This window comes from Salvelinus namaycush, chromosome 1 (assembly GCF_016432855.1).
Source record: "Salvelinus namaycush isolate Seneca chromosome 1, SaNama_1.0, whole genome shotgun sequence".
NCBI classification, from domain to species: Eukaryota; Metazoa; Chordata; class Actinopteri; order Salmoniformes; family Salmonidae; genus Salvelinus; species Salvelinus namaycush.
The window spans coordinates 66,039,753-66,062,768 of NC_052307.1; the positions used below are offsets into that span (position 1 = coordinate 66,039,753).

Genomic DNA, 23,016 nt, shown 5'->3' on the forward strand with positions numbered 1-23,016 from the left:
GTAGTATATGGGGCTTTGGTGACAAAACTGATGGCACTGTGATAGACTGCATCCAATTTGCTGAGTAGAGTGTTGGAGGCTAATTTGTAAATTACATCGCCGAAGTCAAGGATCGGTAGGATAGTCAGTTTTATGAGGGTATGTTGCAGCATGAGTGAAGGATGCTTTGTTCCGAAACAGGAAGCCGATTCTAGATTTAATTTTGGATTGGAGATGCTTAATGCGAGTCTGGAAGGAGAGTTTACAGTCTAACCAGACACCTAGGTATTTGTAGATGTCCACATATTCTAAGTCAGAACTGTCCAGAGTAGTGATGCTTGCATTTAAGAGCAGTTGGAGGCCATGGAAGGATAGTTGTATGGCGTTGAAGCTTTTCTGGGGGTTAGTTAACACAGTGTCCAAAGAAGGGCCAGAAGTATACAGAATTGTATCTTCTGCGTAGAGGTGGATCAGAGAATCACCAGCAGCAAGAGCGACATCATTGATGTATACAGAGAAAAGATCTCTGATATAAAGTGTTTTTTCTCAAAATTGCCGGGATGTCACGTGTCCTACTTATATCAGTACACTCGTAACAATTTAAGCATTACGAAACTTCTATTCGATCAAATAAACCTCACGTAGCAAATAAGCCATAACATTTTTTGTTGACCAAGTTCGACACGCTTATTGGCCTCCATACAACAACTTGGTGAGCGATAGAAACGAAACAACGTCACCTGCTTGTATAATACAGATTTTTGGCCGAGTTGGTGCTCTCGCTTCGCTTCGCTTCGCCTCTTCCTCTCTGCTTAAGGTTTACTCCTCGCAGGTCACATCCCCAACCCTTTTGCCTATCGCTCAGAAGTTACGAGACCGAGGCCGGACAAGGCGGCTGCTACCACCCACCTTTCTTCCTCCAAAATTTATACATTTTCACTTTCCATAATAATCGAACGTGACAACCGCGATCAGTTGGATAACTGTGGAGGGGGTTCTGTTGGTCCGAACGGAGACAGAATGGGGAAAATAGAATGGGCTATGTGGGCCAATGAACAGTCTCTGGCGGCGGGGCTCAGTGAGTAGAGCACTTTTGACAAGTTTAGACATCTGAGTTTGGTATTTGTATAATGGTGTCAACTGTTAAAGGACTGTATAATCTCATTGAGTGTGATTTATTACTGTATAAGAATGTGTTTTTTCCAGTAAGGTACGCCTAACAAACATTGGTCATTAAAACCGACCAAAAACAAAATGTATAAAATGTTCCAGACAAAAATATTATAAATCATGAAATTATATTGGTAGTGAGAATATTTGTAAAATGAAAAAATATCTGTATAAAACACTAAATCAAATCAAATTGGGAAAAAAGTGTACAAGTGATTTGGTTCTTGGCACATTTCGATTTGAAAGTTACAGTATATAAAAAAAAGTGTCTTCATCTGTGACTTGCAGAAACTGTTTTGATAAACGAATAAAAATCTTCTTCCTACTTCCTCATTTCAGTTCTCCTTACTGGTGGCATAGTGGGGGTGGCAGGCCAGTTCAGGGACTGGGAGTTTGCTGCTTATGCTATGTATCCTTTCACTGGGGCAGAGCTGTCTCTCACAGTATAATTCCATGCACAAAATTGTATCTATTGTCGTGATTAAATGCTGATTTACTATTGACACGTCACAAGGAAATGTTTGTAGATGCATTATAGACATCTACACCATAATGTATCTTATTTGTGCATTTATGTCCAGATGAGACCCAAATGTATATTTGCATTGTATAGTGAGGTCCAAGTGTACCTGTTGTTGTTGAGTAACCTTGACTGGTGTGCCCAGAGCTGCAGGGGTGTTTGTCTGTCTACTAGAGTACCCAAGGGGCAAGAGAAACAAGGGCACCAGCGTAGAAAGGACGTGAGTACCCACATATGTAACAGTATTGCTTCCGTCCTTCTCCTCACCTCTACCTGGGCTCGAACCAGGGACCCTCTGCACACAGGCAACAGGCACCCTCGAAGCATCGTTACACATCGCTCCACAAAAGCCGCGGCCCTTGCAGAGCAAGTGGAACAACTACTTCAAGGCCTCAGAGCGAGTGATGTCACCGATTGAAACTCTATTAGCGCGCACCCCGCTAACTAGCTAGCCATTTCACATCGGTTACACTCACCCCTCTTTTGACCTCCCCCTTTTCCGCAGCAACCAGTGATCCGGGTCACGGCACCAATGTAACAGTATTGCTTCCGTCCCTCTCCTCGCCCCTACCTGGGCTCGAACCAGGGACCCTCTGCACACATAGACAACAGCCACCCTCGAAGCATCATTACCCATCGCTCCACAAAAGCTGCAGCCCTTGCAGAGCAAGGGGAACAACTACTTCAAGGTCTCAGAGGGAGTGACATCACCGGTTGAAACGCTATTAGCACGCACCCCGCTAACTAGCTAGTCATTTCACATCGGTTACACATACACCATACTAAGGTAACATTTCTGTAAAGTCACTCTAACAGTGATGCAACAGATATGATTCCCCCAGTTGAAAGCAAGTCATAAGAAAGTCTTCATCGCTGAAAGTTTGAAAGTTCACGATAAATAACTCTTAATATTGTGATTCTTCCAGGGGTCAGTACTGCTTCACTGTCTGTGTGAAGTCATTCGGCCCACTGACCAGGAACTACTATGTCAGAGCATTTCTACATGCAGCGTGAGTACATTGTGTGTCAGTCTAGTCAGATCTCTGGGCTGAGACAACATTCTTTCCCTTCACTGTCTCCTTCCAGCTGTAGCAGAGACAGGTTGTGTCATTGTGCACAGTCATTCTCGACACCATCTTCATTGTTTAAATATCACATTGCATGTTATCAGTGCCTTACCTTTGTAACATTCTTTTTCTGTGTGTGTGTGTGTGTGTGTGTGTGTGTGTGTGTGTGTGTGTGTGTGTGTGTGTGTGTGTGTGTGTGTGTGTGTGTGTGTGTGTGTGTGTGTGTGTGTGTGTGTGTGTGTGTGTGTGTGTGTGTTCATAGGATCTGCATTCCTGGTGGTTTCCTCCTTGCAACTGTTCTTGGCTGTGTCTGCCTCGGCATAGCTAGCCTCATCTACCTTGCGGTTAGTATTTCAAGTATTTGACCCAAGTTAGGTGGTCAGACAACAACAAGGTAGTGTTGTTGTCTGACCGCCATATAAAGGCAGTGTGATAAATCTAATTGGTGCAATATCAGCTGATGCCATCAGTTGATGCAACACTCAGGTTTCCTGTATGAACCTACTGCGCTTGATTTACAAGGAAGTGTTTGTTTCCCCTCTGTTATTTTTATTGAGACATTATTAGCTAGTTAAGAAACTTAGGCTGTCAGGGGAGTGACTTGGCTGTTATCACCTATTGTTGTTGGGAATTCACTCCATGCATGTTTCTAGAGAGCAGCACCAGAGCAACCCATTTATCTATGTTATTGAGGGAGCCTGAATGATCTTTTGTCTTTTGTGTCTGTATGTCTTCCAGGCGGCCATCCGAGGGGAGCAGTGGGAGCCCATCCTGCCCAGCAAGGAGAGTGCCCGTAAGCCGGTGGGAGAGAGCATCAAGCTCCCTCCCCAGAACCCTCCACCACGCCCACCCGCAGAGATGCGCAGGAAACGGGCAGAGGACCTGGAGGCGGCTGCCTATGTCAACCCCATCGCTGTCACTGCCAATGATGACTAGATCCCCTTACTCTCCTTACTTTAGGCCTGCTGGGCTAAGCTCACTCAGGTTAGCTTATTGTTCCACTGAGCCCCAACCAAAACAGATCTACAGTGGAGCCCCACCCAGGCCATGCTCAATCCCAGCTGCCGTTGGCTGAGGACCGAATCCTAAATTGAGATGGATAAGCTTGCATAACTTAGGTTTTGTGTAAATTGGGAATTGGCGTCAATGGGAATTTTTTATGGACTGGTATCAAGTTAGGAATCAGGCCTCGGAGAGTAGAGGGTTGTGGAGAGGACACACTGCTGCTGATGTTTGATGATGTATAAGGGATTGTATTGAACTGAGATGTTGCTGTGCCTTAGTTCCTGCAAAAGGTTTGTGTCCTATATCTCTGAACCGCCTGCCACAACTCTTTCAGTTATAATTTTGGTCCCCAAAAGGCTTTGGAATGTAAATGGAAAAGTTTGTATTCTTGTTGTGACAGTAAGTTATTTTGAGAGGAATTGGACAAATAGATGTGGATGAGAATCAACCACATTTACTGGCACAGACATAATGAAATTATTTTAAAAGAGAATGAAGAGCTATTTCTACATTTTGTATCCTCAAAATATACTGTATTCTTCTACACTGGAATGTTAATTGTTTATAAGCAAGCACTGTTTTGCTTTATCTCTTTCTCTTTTTGGCCGGTTTACTATGTCAGTGGCCAACTACCTGTATGTTGGATAGTTGTGTATTCACCTCTCTACAAAACAATGTGTGTCTATGTTTTATGCTTGTTATGCTTTTGATACAATCTGAAAATAAACATAGTTATTCTAGTTATTAAAATGTGTATGTTTACCATATAACTACAATTAATGTTTGTGTCTGTTTCATCATTGATGGACTGTGGGTTTGGAATGACAATTACGTGTCATGTCTCAAGTTTTACATTTCCTCTTTTCTAATAGTTCCTTCCTTCTCACAGTGCAACACACAAAGACGCTCACACACTTTATTACGACACACTAGAAGTTTGTGCACTATTCAGATCATACACAGCCACAGAGATGTCATACATTAGTTATAACAGATGATACAGATTATGTTTATATACCCTAATGACATTTCCAGAGGTTGTGACATACACATACATTTCTTTTCTCCATATGAAGCAACTTCTTCATTCCTATGTTCACAGTGACCTTTACCTCAAGAATGAGGAATATAATGTGTGTTTCCTTGAGTGCTCTGGGGTTGGCAACCATTACATCATAACAGCAGCAGGAACAGGTGAAGCTTCCTCTTTGGTTTATCTGTGTTATACTCAGTCTAATTTATTATTTAAATGGCCATTTCTTGACACCATGACACACTGCACCTGACACCATGACACACTTGCACATTAATCTTCTGCACATCTACCATTCCAGTGTTTAATTGCTATATTGTAATTACTTCGCCACCATGGCTTATTTATTCCCTTAACTCCCTTATCTTACCTCATTTGCACTCACTCTATATTGACTTTTTGTTTTCTTTTCTTCTACTGTATTATTGACTGTATGTTTTGTTTATTCCATGTGTAACTCTGTGTTGTTGTATGTGTCGAATTGCTATGCTTCATCTTGGCCAGGTCGCAGATGCAAATGAGAACTTGTTCTCAACTAGCCTACCTGGTTAAATAAAGGTGAAATAAAAATAATAAAATAAAAGCTATTGATAGACCAAGGGCAACCCTTGTTTCCAAAAAAATATGCATTGGTCATAGGCTTTGAAACCATTAACTGACTTTACACCAACAGCCTTGGCAGTGGTTGCCGCTCCTCCAGCATGCAAATAATAGTTTAAATGTTGAACGTCGTTATTTCACTTTTGTGTTAACTAATTTCAGGCATTTTCAGAGCCTTTGTCCTTACGCACTACTGCTGCCTAGTGGTACAAAGGTAAACGGCAGCGAACTGTGATTATCAAAACGAAAATAGTTGGCATGCACCAAGATTGTCTACATGGAGCACCCGTAGAATAAACTCTTTGGCATGCGTATTTTGCTCATGTTGTTTATGGTTGAAACTGGGTCAAATCCCAGCTGAACCATAACCCATCTTCGTGACAACTCTGTCCCGGGAAGATGTCGAGTCGTGCTCTGAGGAGGTTGAAGGGGAAACAGCGGGGGCAGGAGGCCCTGGACCTCGGGGATCTTGTGCCAGGTGAAGGGCCAGAGGAGCAGGCTGCGGATGTTGAGGAAGAAGAAGAGGAACCGGATGAAGCTGTTCTCCAGACTGTTAAGAGCAGCATCAGAAAAGCGAAGAAGAATAAGAAAAACTTGAGCAACATTTACGAACTGGTGGAGTGTTTCTCTTTTTCTAACACACATTGCAAAATGTTTACGAAATGTCTCGCTAACTGCCACGTAGCTCCACCCCCTAGGCTACATAACTGTGTGACATAGCTAGCTAGTTTGTTATGCTAGTCAATGAAAAAAGCAGCAGGACACATTGACATATGCAGACTGTCAACAAATCAAACCAGCATTATACTGACTAACCGATTTTGCCTGGCCAGACAGGAGTCTTACAGTACACCCCCTTGCCTTGACCATATGAATGTCACGATGATAGGTTGGAATCCCAATGGCAAGAAATCAAGGCAGAGACTGACCAGAGATGAATTAAAACTGTGCAATGTAGAGATTTAATCTCTGATATACAACCTTAACCTGAGCCTTTCCGTCCTTCTTGCTGGACCCACGTCGCTGCAGATATGTGACGCAGAGAATGAAGCAGAGAAAGCCACGACGGATGAAGACACAGTGAAGCCAGAAGAACAGAATGGTGATGAAAGCAAGGAGAAGAGTGACAGCGGGGAAACAGAGAAGAGAGATGCACAGCCTGAGACAGGTGCTGCGAAGGTGAGGAGAGAGACGGACGCCCCTGATGCACTGTAGCCTCTACAGTATCATGGGGTATTGTGAGCCCCATTCCTCCTCAGTCTTGTTGTTATTATGGATGATTGATCTAGTCTAAATGTTTTGAAGAGTTGTCTAATAGTTTTTATTTTCTTATGATGTCAGTCCGGAGATAAAGCGAGCAAGAAAAAGAAAAAGAAGAAGAAGAAAAAGAACAGTACAGGAGATAAACAGGTATACAGTCCATCTTGACAAATCACTTACACATATGTCCCCCAATGTGAGGGCACTGTTGTGCACATTGCCATATTAACCACTTGCTTTAGCAGCATTTAATTATGTATTGAGGCTATGGGGGTGCTGCCCTGATGCCGTCTCACTCGGTCACATAGGCTGCTCTGTCTTATGTGTGGTTGTCAGGAGGGAGCTGGGGAAGACATTGACGCGTTGCTGGAGACCATAGAGCAGTCTAATGGACTGACCCTGCAGAGTGAGGGCTGTGGAGCCTCAGACAACAGGCCTGTAATCTATGTGGAACACAGGTGAGTAGGTTAACAGCACAGCAGCCAATCAGACATCAGGTCTCTTAGTGGGGTAACGTCATACAATCATAATATACTTAATTTATGGCAGTCATTTATCAGTGATACATTTTATTGGGACATACCCTATTTTGTTTGTTAGGAACCTGAATCCTGAGACGGAGTTGAAGAGATACTTTGGAGCTCGAGCAGTTCTTGGAGATCAAAGGTAAGATCTTCACAGAACTCCTTATCAGTGGGACTACTACTATTAAAGGTTACAGTGTAAGGCCATCTCTTCATTCTTTCCTCAGACCTCGTCAGAGACAGAGACAGTTCCATCGCAGCACCTGGATGACCATCCCTAAAGACACCTGGCCACGCTTCAGTCGCCCAGGTCAGACCTACACTCAACCTCTCACACTCGGCATCGCTCAGAACGCTGAAAGCCTTGTGAATACATACTATTTATGCAACATTTAACATAAATGTTTTTGTGGATTAAAATGTAATTAAGTATCTCCCATGACAAAGTCACAAAACAAAAGATAATGCCCTCATACTAGGGCTGTCCCCAACACCAAAAATGATCGGTCAACCAAGAGTCATCTGTTCTTTCGAGCAATCGATTGGTCTAAATTTTTAAACGTGCATTTTTCCATATATTTTGGGCTCCCGAGTGGCGCAGCAGTCTAAGGCACTGCATCTCAGTGCTAGAGGCGTCACTACAGACACCCTGGTTCGAGTCAAGGCTGTATCACAACCGGCCGTGATTGGGAGTCCCATAGGGCGGCGCACAATTGGCCCACGTCGTCCGGGTTTGGCTGGTGTAGGCTGTCATTTTAAATAAGAATTTGTTCTTAATTGGCTTGCCTAGTAAAATAAAGGTTACATTTAAAAAATATATAATAATAATTATATATATATATATATAGAGAGAGAGAGAGAGAGACACGTGCTATGTGTTTTAATCAAATCAACTATATGCACTGAGCTTGTCTGATGCTTTAAGCGAACTGTTTGATTAAATATTTAAGACACACAAAGACACACATCAACAGTGAGTATAGCACTGTACGCGTTGCTGAAGCCATTTCTGACTGAAAAGTTATGTTACCGAAATCCCTAATTTGTTTAGGAAAAACATTCCCTATTCCCTCAACCCTTGCTCTCTCTACGTGACACATGTATGCTTCGCATGCACGTGACCAATGGGGCCTGACATATAGCATATCATAATCACATCAATAAATTGGTTATAACAATCTCTGAACACCGTAAGACAAACACTCTTAACAGGCAACAGAAGCAGGAACTGCCTTATTTCTGTAGATATATATGGATGATTTATAAAGCCAGGCACGTTTAACAGTTAGGCTATTGATTATATACCTAACTAAGTTGAGGTTTCCTCTCTTCTCACTTAGGGCTGTTTTCTCATCTCCTAACTCTGCTGCTGCCTCTGTTGCATTGTTATCAACACCAATATGCAGGTTAACTTTGCTATTAGCAACATGGTCTAGGAAAAGGCGCCAATTCAACAGCGCACTGATGTTTCAGAACCGCAGACAGCGACCACTGTCCAACGCAGGAGAAAGCACATTTGTTATAATATGATTTTATTTTTGTTGCACCATTGTTCTTACGTAGTATAAGCATATACAATTCCAGTATCACGTCTTAGACTGATGAGCTGTTCCATCCCCACGGCCTCCACAATGGATCAGTCCACTCAGACAGGCGCAAATCAGACAGGTGTCTTGTACAGCATGATTGTTATTTTTTTTAATGATTTTGCTTCTGCTCAACTAAAGAAATCTTGGTCGACCAAACAATCGACCAGTCGACTAACTGAGGTTAGCCCTACCTCATACAGTAAAATACTGTAAGTATGATGGCATAAATTAAGTTCATGTAAACAATCGAGAGGCATGACAGGATCCCCGTTAGCTGCTGCCAAGGCAGCCGCTATTCTTCCTGGGGTCCAAACAGGAACAGAAAAATAAGCTTGGGCGATACCCCGGTATGCAGTATAAATGGTTTATTTCTAAATATTTCAAAATAAGTATGATTTTCAATACCGTTCAGAAATGAATAATTAAAAAAATGTAAAAATACTTTTTGGGGTTAAGGGCACCCCTGCCTCGTGAGGTTGCGTACTACTTCACTGCTTATAAATATAATTTAAGTATTACTATAAGAAATCTAAGATGTGTCAAATAAATTATATCCAGCTCAGGGCTCCAGCTATGCATTTGGTTTCCTAACTTGTTAGCTAAGTGGCTAGATGTCAAGATCAAGGTTCTTGGTTACAGAAGACACATTCAATCCCCTCCTGGATCAGGATCCATGTTGCCTAAATGGTTTTGTGTGTAAATAAATAAATACATATTTATATTCATTATTATTTGAAATAGCGCCCCTTATGTGCATTTCGGGTAATACCGTATACCCCGATATGGTAAAAAAAAAACGGTATGACGGTAAGAAAATCTGGATACTGCCCAACCCTACAAAACAACACATCAAAACAATAGTCTACATCATAAATAAATCATTACATTACAACAAACATTGTGTGCTATACAAATTCACACTGCTCCACCATTACAAATGTACAGTCTAAAATGTACAATCATACAATATTACAATGTGTGTGTCTCTTCGCAGTCCCTGTTGTGAGGTGTTGTTTTATGTTTTTTAAATCTGATTTTATTGCTAGTTTGGGTTACCTGATGTGGGAGAGAGTTCCATGTAGTCTTGGCTCTATAAAGTACTGTGCGTTTCCCAACCTCTGTGCTGGCCTTAAGGCAGGCCTCTACAACCCTGTTCCTGGAGAGCTACCATCCTGCAGGTTTTCACTCCAACCCTAATCTAGCACACCTGATTCTAATAATTAGCTGGTTGGTAAACTGAACCATCTTATTTACAACTGGGGTTGGAGCGAAAACCTACAGGAGGGTAGCTCTCCAGGAACAGGGTTGGAGACCCCTGCTTTAGGGACTGTGAAGAGACCCCTGGTGCCATGTCTTGTAGGGTATGTATGGGTGTCTGAGCTGTGTGTTAGCTGTTTGAACAGATTGTTTGGTGCTTTCAACACGTCAATACCTCTCACAAAGACATGTAGTGATGCAGTCAGTCTCTCCTCTACAGTAGCTCCAGTTCTCTGAAATACATTTTGATATGCCAGTTTCTATTTATTAGGATTTAATCAATTATGCTTATTTTAATCCCCATCTCCTCGTGCTGGTGCCTCTGTGTTGAGCAACAAGACAACATTACCACATTCGGAATTGTCATCTGTGGGACTCAGTTTGGGTAGCATATAACCAATCAAGAGTAGCAGCAGAAGAAAGTACATGTTAACAGCAGTGGTCAGCCTGAAGCCTTGTTTGACAGAGACAGCTTTTCTGGGTAGGATCACACTAAAGGCTGTGTTCTTAAACGTTGCCCTATGACGTCTTGTTAAAAAACAGTCCAATCACCACATATCATTAATCAAGTGCTGCTTAGCCCTCGACCTCAAAGACTCTATTGATGTTTGGGAAAGAGTCCATTTATGTTTGGGTCCATACTGCCCCTGGTGTTGTGGGATACTGGGCTGTTTAACCCAGAGCTGAAGTTGGAGAAGAATCAGGGTCTCTGTTATGTTAGTGTTAGCTACTCCTCAGGGTGTTAAAGCTCCCCCAAACTCAAGGCTTATGCAATCACCTGACTGGAGATTTGGTCTGGGAAATAAAATTTCCCTTCCAAAATATAGATGGGTGATTTTATCTTTTACCTCTCACTTTTTGAGTGGTCTCAATGCCTTGGCTTGAATGTGGTACACCAGGACTGCTGTGTCACCGTGAAATGCTTCCCTCTCCTTAGCCCAAAATGTGTTCATTCAAATTCTAGGGTGCTATACTGTACATGGGCATGGAATGAATGGGACAGATTGCAATTTTTATTCCACTTAAATATATACAGTGCATTCGGAAAGTATTCAGACACCTTGACTTTTTCCACATTTTGTTACGTTACAGCCTTATTCTAAAATTGATTAAATATATTTTTTCTCATCAATCTACACACAATACCCCATAATGACAAAGCGAAAATAGATTTATAGACATGTATTCAAAATAAAAAACAGAAATGCCTTATTCACATAAGTATTCAGACCCTTTGCTATGAGACCGAAATTGAGATCAGGTGCATCCTGTTTCCATTGATCATCCTTGAGATGTTTCTACAACTTGATTAGAGTCCACCTGTGGTAAATTCAATTGATTGGACATGATTTGGAAAGGCACACACCTGTCTATATAAGGTTCCACAGTTGACAGTGCATGTCAGTGCAAAAACCAAGCTATGAGGTCAAAGGAATTGTCCGTAGATCTCAGAGACAGGATTGTGTCGAGGCACAGATCTGGGGAAGGGTACAAAAACATTTCAACAATCAGGCCTTTATGGTAGAGTGGCCAAATGGAAGCCACTCCTCAATAAAAGGCACATGACAGCCCATTTGGAGTTTGCCAAAAGGCACCTAAAGACTCTCAGACCATGAGAAACAAGATTCTCAGGTCTGATGAAACCAAGATTGGCCTGAATGCCAAGCGTCATGTCTGGAGGATACCTGGCACCATCCCTACCGTGAAGCATGCTGGTGGCAGCATCATGATGTGGGGATGTTTTTCAGTGGCAGGGACTGGAAGGCTAGTCACGGTCAAGGGAAAGATGAACTGAGCAAAGTACAGTGATCCTTGATGAAACCTGCTCCAGAGCGCTCAGGACCTCAGACTGTGGCGAAGGTTCAGCTTCCAACAGGAAAACGACCCTAAGCACACAGACACAGATCTGCAGAGAAGAATGGGAGAAACTCCCCAAATACAGGTGCACCCTAGAAGACTCAAGGCTGTAATAACTGCCAAAGGTGCTTCAACAAAGTACTGAATAAAGGGTCTGAATACTTGTGTAAATGTGATATTTCAAATGTCTAAAAACCTGTTTTTGCTTTGTCATTATGAGGTATTGTGTGTAGATTGAGGGGAGAAAACTATTTATTCCATTTTAGAATAAGGCTGTAACGTAACAAAATATGGAAAAAGTCAAGGGGTCTGAATACTTTCCGAATGCACTGTATAGCTATATATCGAATTGTCTTATCATTATCTTTATTCCACATACACATCTATATCAAATTGATGCAATTTCAACATACTGCAACTGTACACACATTTAACCAATAATGTGTATAAATCCTGGATAACTGATGGGGCGCTGTATTGAAGCCACCGCGCAGCCATCTTGGTACTCCTCCTCAATTGTAAAAAAAAATTTAATTTTTTTTAAAAAAAAAATAAAGATTTTGGAAGCTATAGAAATGCATTTATTAATGCTTGTTTTGTTGATGTTGATTGAGAGGTTATTTTCCTGGCACCACACTCCCAGAGCCCTCACCTCCTCCCTGTAGACTGTCTCGTCATTGTTGGTAATCAAGCCTATTACTGTTGTGTTGTCTGCAAACTTGATGATTGAGTTGGAGGCGTGCGTGGCCACGCAGTCATGGGTGAACAGGGAGTACAGGAAGGGGCTGAGCACACACCCTTGTGGGGCCCAAGTGTTGAGGATTAGCGAAGTGGAGGTATTGTTTCCTACCTTCACCACCTGGGGGCGGCCCGTCAGGAAGTCCAGGAGCCAGTTGCAGAAACTTAGCCTCTGAATGGGCAATACATAGCATCAGCAATCCAGGGTTTATATACGTCATTGCATGTAACTCACATAGAATAATACTGTCTGTAATATTTCCTCCCTCAGGTATCTCAATGACCCTACTGGAGTCCAGGGATGGTCTACAGTACTTCACCTTCGAGCACAGCCGGGACTACCAGCAGATTCAGTTCAAATTCCTGGACTCAGTGGAGTCAATGGATCCCAACAACATTGTGGTAAGGCTACACCCACGGTCTCAGGGAGATTGATCAGCAAAGCCGTGATGCATGTCTCAAATATCTAGGACAACTGATATGCATGAATTTAGATTCTAGATAAATCCCGACTAAGATTCTAGGTCACGGCATGAGAAACTAGAGGTGAATTCATTTGAAATTTCAGGTTGAAGACATACAGTAGCAAGAAAAAGTATGTGAACCCTTTGGAATTACCTGGATTTCTGCATAAATTGGTCATCAAATTTGAACGGATCTTCATCTAAGTCACAACAATAGACAAACATAGTGTGCTTAAACTTATAACACACAAATTATTGTATTTTTGTTGTCTATATTGAATACATCATTTAAACATTCACAGTGTAGGTTGGAAAAAGTATGTGAACCTCCTAGGCTAATGACTTCTCCAAAAGCTAATTGGAGTCGGGAGTCAGCTAACCTGGAGTCCAGTCAATGAGACGAGATTAGAGATGTTGGTTAGAGCTGCCTTGCCCTATAAAAAACACTCACAACATTTGAGTTTGCTATTCACAAGAAGCATTGCCTGATGTGAACCATGCCTCGAACAAAGAGATCTCAGAAGACCTAAGACAAAGAATTGTTGACTTGCATAAAGCTGGAAAGGGTTACAAAAGTATTTCTGAAAGCCTTGATGTTCATCAGTCCACGGTAAGACAAAGTGTCTATAAATGGATAGAGTTCAGCACTGTTGCTACGCTCCCTAGGAGTGGCCATCCTGCAAAGAGGACTGCAAAAGCACAGTGCAGAATGCTCAATGAGGTTAAGAAGAATCCTACAGTATCAGCTAAAGACTTACAGAAATCTCTGGAACATGCTAACATCTCTGTTGACAAGTCTACGATACGTTAAACACTGAACAAGAATAGTGTTCATGGGAGGGCACCACAGAAGAAGCCACTGCTGTCCAAAAAAAACATTGCTGCACGTCTGAAGTTTGCAAAAGTGCACCCGGATGTTCCACAGCGCTACTGGCAAAATATTCTGTGGGCAGATGAAACTACAGTTGAGTTGTTTGGAAGGAACACAACACTATGTCTGGAGAAGAAAAGGCACAACACACCAACATCAAAGCCTCATCCCAACTGTAAAGTATGGTGGAGTGAGCATCATGGTTTGGGGCTGCTTTGCTGCTTCAGGGCCTGGACAGCTTGCTATCATCGACGGAAAAATGAATTCCCAAGTTTATCAAGTTGTTTTGCAGGAGAATGTTAGTCTATCTGTCCTCCAATTGAAGCTCAACAGGAGTTGGGTGATGCAACAGAACAACGACCCAAAACACAGAAGTAAATCAACAACAGAATGGCTTCAACAGAAGAAAATACACCTTCTGGAGTGGCCCAGTCAGAGTCCTGACCTCAACCCGATTGAGATGCTGTGGCATGACCTCGAGAGCAGTTCACACCACACATCCTAAGAATATTGCTGAACTGAAACAGTTTTGTAAAGAGGAATGGTCCAAAATTCCTGCTGAACGTTGTGTAGGTCTGATCCGCAACTACAGAAAACGTTTGGTTGAGGTTATTGCTGCCAAAGGAGGGTCAACCAGTTATTAAATCCAAGGGTTCACATTCTTTTCCATCCTGCACTGTGAATGTTTACACAGTGTATTCAATGAAGACATGAAAACGTATAATTGTTTGTGTGTTATTAGTTTAAGCAGACTGTGTTTGTCTATTGTTGTGACCTAGATGATCAGGTCACAACAATTTATGGGTTCACATACTTTGTCTTGCCACTGTACATGGTTTCTAATGTTTAGACAAACAGTGATCCTGTCCCCCCCACAACTCCCCCACCCATCTCCCTGTCTTCCCCACCCTGTCCCCCCTGCCCACCCCAATCTCCTCAACCTCCCCCGTCTCCCCCACCCTGCCCCTGTCCACCCTACCCTCTCCCTCTCTCCCCCACCCTCTACTTTTCTCCCTCACCCTGTCCACCCCAACCTCCTCGTTTCCCCCACCCTATTCCTGTTTCCCCCACCCTCTTCCTGTTTCCTCCCCCTGTCCCCCCACCCTCTTCCTATTTCCCCCACCCTCTTCCTGTTTCCCCTACTCTCTTCCTGTTTCCCCCACCCTCTCCTTGTCTCCTTGTCCCCCCCGCCCTCTTCCTATTTCTCCCACCCTCTTCCTGTCCCCACCCTCTTCCTGTTTCCCCCACCCTCTTCCTGTTTCCCCCACTCTCTCTCTGTCCCCCCCATCCTCCCCCATCTCCCTGACCCTGCCCCTGTCTCCCCCACTCTCTCTCCCTGTCTCCCTCCCACCCTGCCCCTGTCCACCCCCTTGTCTCCCTTACCCTCTCCTTGTCTCCCTTACCCTCTCCTTGTCTCCCCAACCTCTCCCTGTCTCCCCCACCCTTTACCTGTCCACTCAACGCTCCCCTTGTCCTCCCCCATCCTACGCTCTCCCCAGGCCCTGCTACAGATGAACCCCTACCACATTGACTCCCTGCTGCAGCTCTCTGATGTCTGCCGCATACAGGAGGACCAGGAAATGGCCAGGGATCTAATCGGTGAGTGTCAGGGACCTGATTGGTGAGTGGGACTCCTGTCTTTGCTCTGGTTGGCAAGGAGGGTCATACTCAAAGCTCTTATTGGTGAGTTGAGGATCCTCTCTGCTGTATCCTCTTGCTCAAGGTTTGTAAATGTGTCATGAGACCCCTTTGGTATGTTTCCTTGGACTCTTATACAATTTAATCTAGGTCCCAAATAAATAGTTGGAATAAGTTTATGCAACATTATTCTTGATAAACATCGGTGGGCAGTACATGTTTAATAGGTTAGTGGATACACAATACCTATACCACACACAGCTCTAGTATGTCATATATTACCTGATGCCAGGGTTTCTTCAACTATGGTTTGGAAACCGACGTAGGCCCTGAGCATGTGAGTGGTGGGTCGCGAGTTAGGAGTAAACATTTATAAACACACACTATTTCTTCTTAATTTGGGTGGTTTGAGGACAGTAAATTTCTCATTTGGGTCTCGAGCTGAAAAAGCTTAAGAACCTCTGCCTTATGCAATTGATCTAGATAAGGTATAATAGTTAAATTGAGTCAGCTGTATCCACCGCATGTTTATTCTCTGAAAGACTCTAAATTGGAAAAAAAGAACAACAAGGGGCCAGCATGCAAAGTAGCGTATTTGAGATTCCTCAGGTAATGCATTTAGGCAGGAAATGTTACCATACTGTTACTCCAAGCCTGTTGCTACTAGCCTGCTATCATCATCTATAAATGAGTTGATAAATACAGTTAAGGCAGAGCAGAGCACACTTTGGTCAGGGCTAAATCACATCAATACAGAGGGCAATCAAAAGCAGCTTCCATTTACAGTGACTTCTCTCTGACCTCCAAGGTGAAAGTACATTTTCAACCACACGTAACTGAATTGAACCCATCTCAAATATTTATTGGTTATCTAGCCACATGTTTATACTGTACGCAATACATTCAAACAACCCACTGATTGTTCAGATATAGTCACTGAAAGTGCATGTCAAGATTCTTGATGTGTGGGTGTAGCCCCTCTCATCCTGTCAGCTGCTCCTGATCATGCTAATGAGGTCCTACTCAAATCAACTCATTACAGCAATTCTGGAATTTTTTTATACAGTTGTATAATCTTATTTTGCAGGGGCTTAGTACATTGGGATCCTACCAGTGTTTTGACCAATGAGAAATGCTGCTACCTCTAGGTAGCTAGTCTTGTTGATGTAGTTGTTGACACCGGAACTTGCAAGGGAGAAGGTGAGTGGTTTCACTTAAAGCTGTTTTCATGCCTTCCAGCAGAGGGAGACATTTATGTTTTTACAAAAGACAAACACAGACAGGTGGAAGGTATGGGTATGGTGATCTACCAATTGAGAATCACTGAGACTGTTTAGCAGCCAGGTAGTGCTGGCTAAAGTTATATATTTTCACTTGTCTTTGATTAAAGACTGTGTGGTGTGTGTGTGTTTTCAGAGCGTGCCCTGTACAGCTTTGAGTGTGCATTCCACCCTGTGTGCAGCCTGACGTCAGGAACCAGCAGACTGGACTACCTGCGACCAGAAAACAGGTTAGATAATACATCTCTGCTATACAGGTCAATCCACAAACACTGTTATGAAGGGCCTTTCTCTTAAATTTCCATTTAATATTTTAATTTTACAAGGTTTAATATAAGTATCTCATTTGTCTGTATATTTATCCTCTCTGCAGGGCATTCTACTTGGCTGTTTATAAGCACATGATGTTCCTGGAGAGGAGGGGATGCCCCCGGACAGCCCTGGAGTACTGCAGACTCATCCTGAGGTGTGTGTGTGTGTGTGTGTGTGTGTGTGTGTGTGTGTGTGTGTGTGTGTGTGTGTGTGTGTGTGTGTGTGTGTGTGTGTGTGTGTGTGTGTGTGTGTGTGTGTGTGTGTGTGTGTGTGTGTGTGTGTGTGTGTGTGTGTGCAGTGTGCACCCTAGGTGTCAGGGGTGGAGGGAAGGTGAGAATCGCATAATGGAAGAAGTACAGCGACGGACAACGTGTGTTATTTATTCGGACAAAAAAAGCCAATTGAAAGACAAACAGTGCAGATAAAGACAAAATGTGTGCATTTAAAAGATTAGGGTCTAATACATTTTTATCAATTCACTGATTTCCTTATATGAACTCAGTAAAATCTTTGAAATTGTTGCATGTTGCAACAGGTGTATAAAACCGAGCACACCGCCATGCAAACTCCATAGACCAACATTGGCAGTAGAATGGCCTTACTGAAAGAGCTCAGTGACTTTCAACATGGCACCGTCATAGGATGCCACCTTTCCAACAAGTCAGTTCATAAAATGTCTGCCCTGCTAGAGCTGTCCCGGTCAACTGTAATTACTGTTATTGTGAAGTGGAAACGTCTAGGAGCAGCAACGGCTCAGCCTCAAAGTAGTAGGCCACACAAGCTCACAGAACAGGTCCGCTAAGTGCTGAAGCAGAGCAGCCGCACACAAGCCTAAGATCTGATCTCACTAATGCTCTTGTGGCTGAATGGAAGCAAGTCCCTGCAGCAATGTTACAACATCTAGTGGAAAGCCTTCCCAGAAGAGTGGAGGCTGTTGAAGCAGTAAAGGGGGGGACCAACTCCATGCTAATGCCCATGATTTTGGAATGAGATGTTTGAGATACTTTTGGTCATGTAGTGGATATAAAAAACAGATTGTTCAAACAATTTAAATAAAATATATTAATGATGTGATATTTGTAGTTTATTAAATGGCACAAAGGCTGCGCTTTGCTAATCTGTGCCCGATCCCAATTGTTATCTAAAATGTCCTCTTATAAAGATTCCTTCTCATATATTATCATAATAAAGGTCTTACCACACTTCATATCAACTAAACAAACATAAATCCAAGTCAGATTTCTATATATTACCCAGGAATGACTCCTCTAAATGGATCCATTACTGGTCATAAAACCTGGCTAAGCGGTATGACAGTACAACACCCATGGGACAGTCCACACACTATGGAAGGGCTATTACTACACATTCATCTGCCTCGACCCTGTGTTTTAGGCCTTTATCTTATCTAGGATGTGGTGGTCATGGTGTATTAAACATTATGAACACCTGCTCTCTCCATGACATAGACTGACCAGGTGAATCCAGGTGAAAGCTATGATCCCTTATTGATGTAATTTATTGAAGGGGAGTAGACAGGTTAAAGAAGGATTTTTAAGCCTTGAGACAATTGAGACATGGAGTGTGTATCTGTGCCATTTAGAGGATGAATGAACAAGACAAAATATTTAAGTACCTTTGAATGGGGTATGGTCGTAGGTGCCTGGGTTTTTCACGCTCAACAGTTTCCTGGGTTTATCAAGAATGGTCCACCACCCAAAGGACATTCAGCCAACTTGACACAACGGTGGGAAGCATTGGAGTCAACATGGGCCAGCATCCCTGTGGAACACTTTCAACACCTTGTGGAGTCCATACCCAGACAAATTGAGGCTCTTCAGAGGGCAAAAGCGGGTGCAACTCAATATTAGGAAGGTGTTCCTAATGTTTTGTACACTCAGTGTTTATCTATGATTTCCGTCAAACACTGGCTTCCTCCCCTCACGGTGGTGTGTGTCTGCTCTGTATAAGCATCCATGGTGGAACACATTGTGACAGCTGTCCCTCTCAGGCCTGCTGTATTATGATCAGGAGGACCTTATCTCTGCTTCAGTAGATGACTGAAAGGAATACCAGATGAACAGCCCTGCCGCCCGCAGCAGCTCTGTCATATACCACATATAGGGCCCTGCTTTTTGTTGCGGAAATGGAGGCACTGTGCTTTTACCGGTATTTCCAGCATTATCCAATAGTGTTGGAGGTAGAAAATCCTAGGAAATGTTATTTAATTGACACAAGCTGTCTCCAATCAATATCTGACCGTGACTCGAACCCAGGTCCAGCGACTGCCAAGCCCTTAACCTGTTACTCCAAGAGGTCCGAACCTCTTGACGAGCTCGCTAGGTGTTGGGTTATGGTTGCTTCACTACCCCCTTCCTTCGGGAGAGTGTGTCCCCAAGCTATGCCTAGTCCCTCACGAGTACACGCCGCTCGGATGGCCTAATGTGCACCAATCCCACTTCTGACACCAATGTAACAAAATTGGAGGGTAGCCCAGACCGGGACTCAAACGCGGATCCACAAACCCAGATCCAGTGACTGTCAAGCCAACAGGTAATGACTTTATAGTCGCTGGATCTGGGTTTGAATCTGTTGGGGCTACCCCCCGAATTACATACAATGTATTTCCATGGTTGGTTTCATTGAATCTCCCCTTTAACTGACCCCAATTTACAGCTACATCTTCCAAGTCTGTTGGAGAGGATCAGCTTGAGCAAAATAAGGTGTAGAATCACTGATCTACAAATAGTATTCCATGCCAAGTTATAGTAAATAAAAATATCACACGCACAACCAGACATTGATTGATTGGAGACAGTGTCAATTAAATAACATTTCCTAGGATTTTCTACCTGCAGCAATACGAGTGGATAAAGCTTGAAATACCAGTAAAAGCACAGTGCCTCCATTTCCATTATGTATAGTGTCACTGTATTTAGGATCCCCAGGATATTGAGTGTTTCCAGCAATGGCACAGATTCTGGTCACGGGTTGTCATGGGTCCACTTTTAATAAAGAAACCATTTATTTTATTTATGTAATGTTTATTTATATAATAGTTATGTAGACGAAACTGAATGAAGTATTCATTGAAGAAGAGGAGCTGTTGTGTGTTTTATTCCGTCATCTCCTTTTTCTCCCAAGTCTGGACCCCGACAGCGATCCCCTCTGTATGCTACTGCTCATTGACTTCCTCTCCCTGCGCTCACGAGAGTACAACTTCCTCCTCCGGCTATACCAGGATTGGGAGGTGAGACGAGTGTGTGTGCAAGATTTTCCCTGTGTGTGTGACCTCATACCAGTGTGTCTGATTTCTGTGTGTGGTGTGTGTATTGTCTGATTCCTGTGTGTGTGTGTGTGTTTCCCAGGTGCACAGAAACCTGTCCCAGTTGCCAAACTTTGCCTTCTCTGTGGCTCTGAGCCACTTCCACCTGAGTCAGGAGGATCAGACTGAGTCAGAGGAGAGGGAGAGGCTCAAAGACAAGGCTGACCTGCTGCTGCAGAACGCTCTCATCATGTTCCCTGGAGGTTAAAGTCACACACACACACATACACAGGCCTGAGAGGGACAGCCGTCAGAATGTGTTCCACCATGGATGCTTATATAGAACACACACACACACATACACACACACACACACACACACAGAGAAAAGAGACCTATGCCTGATATCTGTTTGTTTGTGTGTTCCCCAGTGTTGATGCCTCTGTTGGACCTGTGCACAGTGCAGCCAGATGCTGCTGTATCGTCACATGACTTCTTTGGACCCAGAAGCCAGTTGGGGTAAAACATCTGCTTCAACCGAGGCATCATGTCTCCCTGTCTGTCATGTCATTCCTATATCAATGCGCCGAATACAACAGGTGTAGACCTTACAATGAAATGCTTACTTACTTACAGGCCCTAACCAACAGTGCAATTTTTAAGTAAAAAAATAGGTATTAGGTGAGCAATAGATAAGTTTTTTTTATTTTTAACAACAGTAAAAAGACAGTGAAAAATAACAGTAGCGAGGCTATATACAGTAGCGAGGCTATATACAGGCACCGGTTAGTCTGGCTAATTGAGGTAGTATGTAGGTATGGTTAAAGTGACTATGCATATACAGTGGGGAGTATTTGATACACTGCCGATTTTGCAGGTTTTCCTACTTACAAAGCATGTAGAGGTCTGTAATTTTTATCAAAGGTACACTTCAACTGTGAGAGACGGAATCTAAAACAAAAATCCAGAAAACCACATTGTATGATTTTTAAGTAATTAATTTGCATTTTATTGCATGACATAAGTATTTGATACATCAGAAAAGTAGAACTTAATATTTGGTACAGAAACCTTTGTTTGCAATTACAGAGATCATTCGTTTCCTGTAGTTCTTGACCAGGTTTGCACACACTGCAGCAGGGATTTTGTCCCACTCCTCCATACAGACCTTCTCCAGATCCTTCAGGTTTCGGGGCTGTCGCTGGGCAATACGGACTTTCAGCTCCCTCCAAAGATTTTCTATTGGGTTAAGGTCTGGAGACAGGCTAGGCCGCTCCAGGACCTTGAGATGCTTCTTACGGAGCCACTCCTTAGTTGCCCTGGCTGTGTGTTTCGGGTCGTTGTCATGCTGGAAGACCCAGCCACGACCCATCTTCAATGCTCTTACTGAGGGAAGGAGGTTGTTGGCCAAGATCTCGCGATACATGGAACCATCCATCCTCCCCTCAATACGGTGCAGTCGTCCTGTCCCCTTTGCAGAAAAGCATCCCCAAAGAATGATGTTTCCACCTCCATGCTTCACGGTTGGGATGGTGTTCTTGGGGTTGTACTCATCCTTCTTCTTCCTCCAAACACGGCGAGTGGAGTTTAGACCAAAAAGCTCTATTTTTGTCTCATCAGACCACATGACCTTCTCCCATTCCTCCTCTGGATCATCCAGATGGTCATTGGCAAACTTCAGACGAGCCTGGACATGCGCTGGCTTGAGCAGGGGGACCTTGCGTGCGCTGCAGGATTTTAATCCATGACGGCGTAGTGTTTTACTAATGGTTTTCTTTGAGACTGTGGTCCCAGCTCTCTTCAGGTCATTGACCAGGTCCTGCTGTGTAGTTCTGGGCTGATCCCTCACCTTCCTCATGATCATTGATGCCCCACGAGCTGAGATCTTGCATGGAGCCCCAGACCGAGGGTGATTGACCGTCATCTTGAACTTCTTCCATTTTCTAATAATTGCGCCAACAGTTGTTGCCTTCTCACCAAGCTGCTTGCCTATTGTCCTGTAGCCCATCCCAGCCTTGTGCAGGTCTACAATTTTATCCCTGATGTCCTTACACAGCTCTCTGGTCTTGGCCATTGTGGAGAGGTTGGAGTCTGTTTGATTGAGTGTGTGGACAGGTGTCTTTTATACAGGTAACGAGTTCAAACAGGGGCAGTTAATACAGGTAATGAGTGGAGAACAGGAGGGCTTCTTAAAGAAAAACTAACAGGTCTGTGAGAGCTGGAATTCTTACTGGTTGGTAGGTGATCAAATACTTATGTCATGCAATAAAATGCAAATTAATTACTTAAAAATCATACAATGTGATTTTCTGGATTATTTTCCATATCTCACAGTTGAAGTGTACCTATGATAAAAATTACAGACCTCTACATGCTTTGTAAGTAGGAAAACCTGCAAAATCGGCAGTGTATCAAATACTATGTTAAACAGAGAGTAGCAGTAGCGTAAAAGAGGGGTTAGTGGGTGGCGGGACACAATGCAGATAGTCTGGGTAGCCAATGTGCGGGGGCACCGCTTAGTCGGGCTAATTGAGGTAGTATGTACATGTAGGTATTGTTAAAGTGACTATGCATATATGATAAACAG

At 43.3% G+C, this 23,016-nt stretch overlaps 2 protein-coding genes across 2 annotated transcripts in view; both read left to right on the top strand.

Moving 5' to 3' along the window:
- Positions 1–629: 629 nt before the first annotated feature.
- LOC120056328 (cytochrome b-245 light chain-like) lies at positions 630–4,509 on the top strand. The gene is made up of 6 exons (XM_039004557.1): positions 630–1,057; positions 1,489–1,558; positions 1,815–1,889; positions 2,596–2,679; positions 2,999–3,080; positions 3,475–4,509. The coding sequence occupies exons 1-6, from the start codon at positions 1,000–1,002 to the stop codon at positions 3,670–3,672; spliced, it is 567 nt and encodes a 188-aa protein (XP_038860485.1). The 5' UTR covers positions 630–999; the 3' UTR covers positions 3,673–4,509.
- A 1,121-nt stretch (positions 4,510–5,630) lies between these two features.
- LOC120047673 (transcription factor 25-like) overlaps positions 5,631–23,016 on the top strand; it is a 37,162-nt gene continuing 19,776 nt past the window's right edge. The window contains exons 1-13 of the mRNA XM_038993228.1: positions 5,631–5,989; positions 6,404–6,553; positions 6,716–6,784; positions 6,971–7,092; positions 7,235–7,300; positions 7,386–7,468; positions 12,871–13,001; positions 15,434–15,533; positions 16,989–17,082; positions 17,226–17,318; positions 20,309–20,414; positions 20,533–20,692; positions 20,861–20,948. Of these exons, the coding sequence (XP_038849156.1) occupies positions 5,774–5,989; positions 6,404–6,553; positions 6,716–6,784; positions 6,971–7,092; positions 7,235–7,300; positions 7,386–7,468; positions 12,871–13,001; positions 15,434–15,533; positions 16,989–17,082; positions 17,226–17,318; positions 20,309–20,414; positions 20,533–20,692; positions 20,861–20,948 (1,478 nt within the window). The 5' untranslated portion in view covers positions 5,631–5,773. The remainder of the gene's footprint in view (positions 5,990–6,403; positions 6,554–6,715; positions 6,785–6,970; positions 7,093–7,234; positions 7,301–7,385; positions 7,469–12,870; positions 13,002–15,433; positions 15,534–16,988; positions 17,083–17,225; positions 17,319–20,308; positions 20,415–20,532; positions 20,693–20,860; positions 20,949–23,016) is intronic.

What these genes read in the sequence shown, in the direction of transcription:
- LOC120056328 (XM_039004557.1), top strand. Translation starts at nt 1,000, where the DNA reads ATGGGGAAAATAGAATGGGCTATGTGGGCCAATGAACAGTCTCTGGCG. An exon ending in GTCTCTGGCGGCGGGGCTCA is followed by an intron (nt 1,058 to 1,488) that starts GTGAGTAGAGCA and finishes TCCTCATTTCAG; the next exon opens with TTCTCCTTACTGGTGGCATA. An exon ending in AGAGCATTTCTACATGCAGC is followed by an intron (nt 2,680 to 2,998) that starts GTGAGTACATTG and finishes GTGTGTTCATAG; the next exon opens with GATCTGCATTCCTGGTGGTT.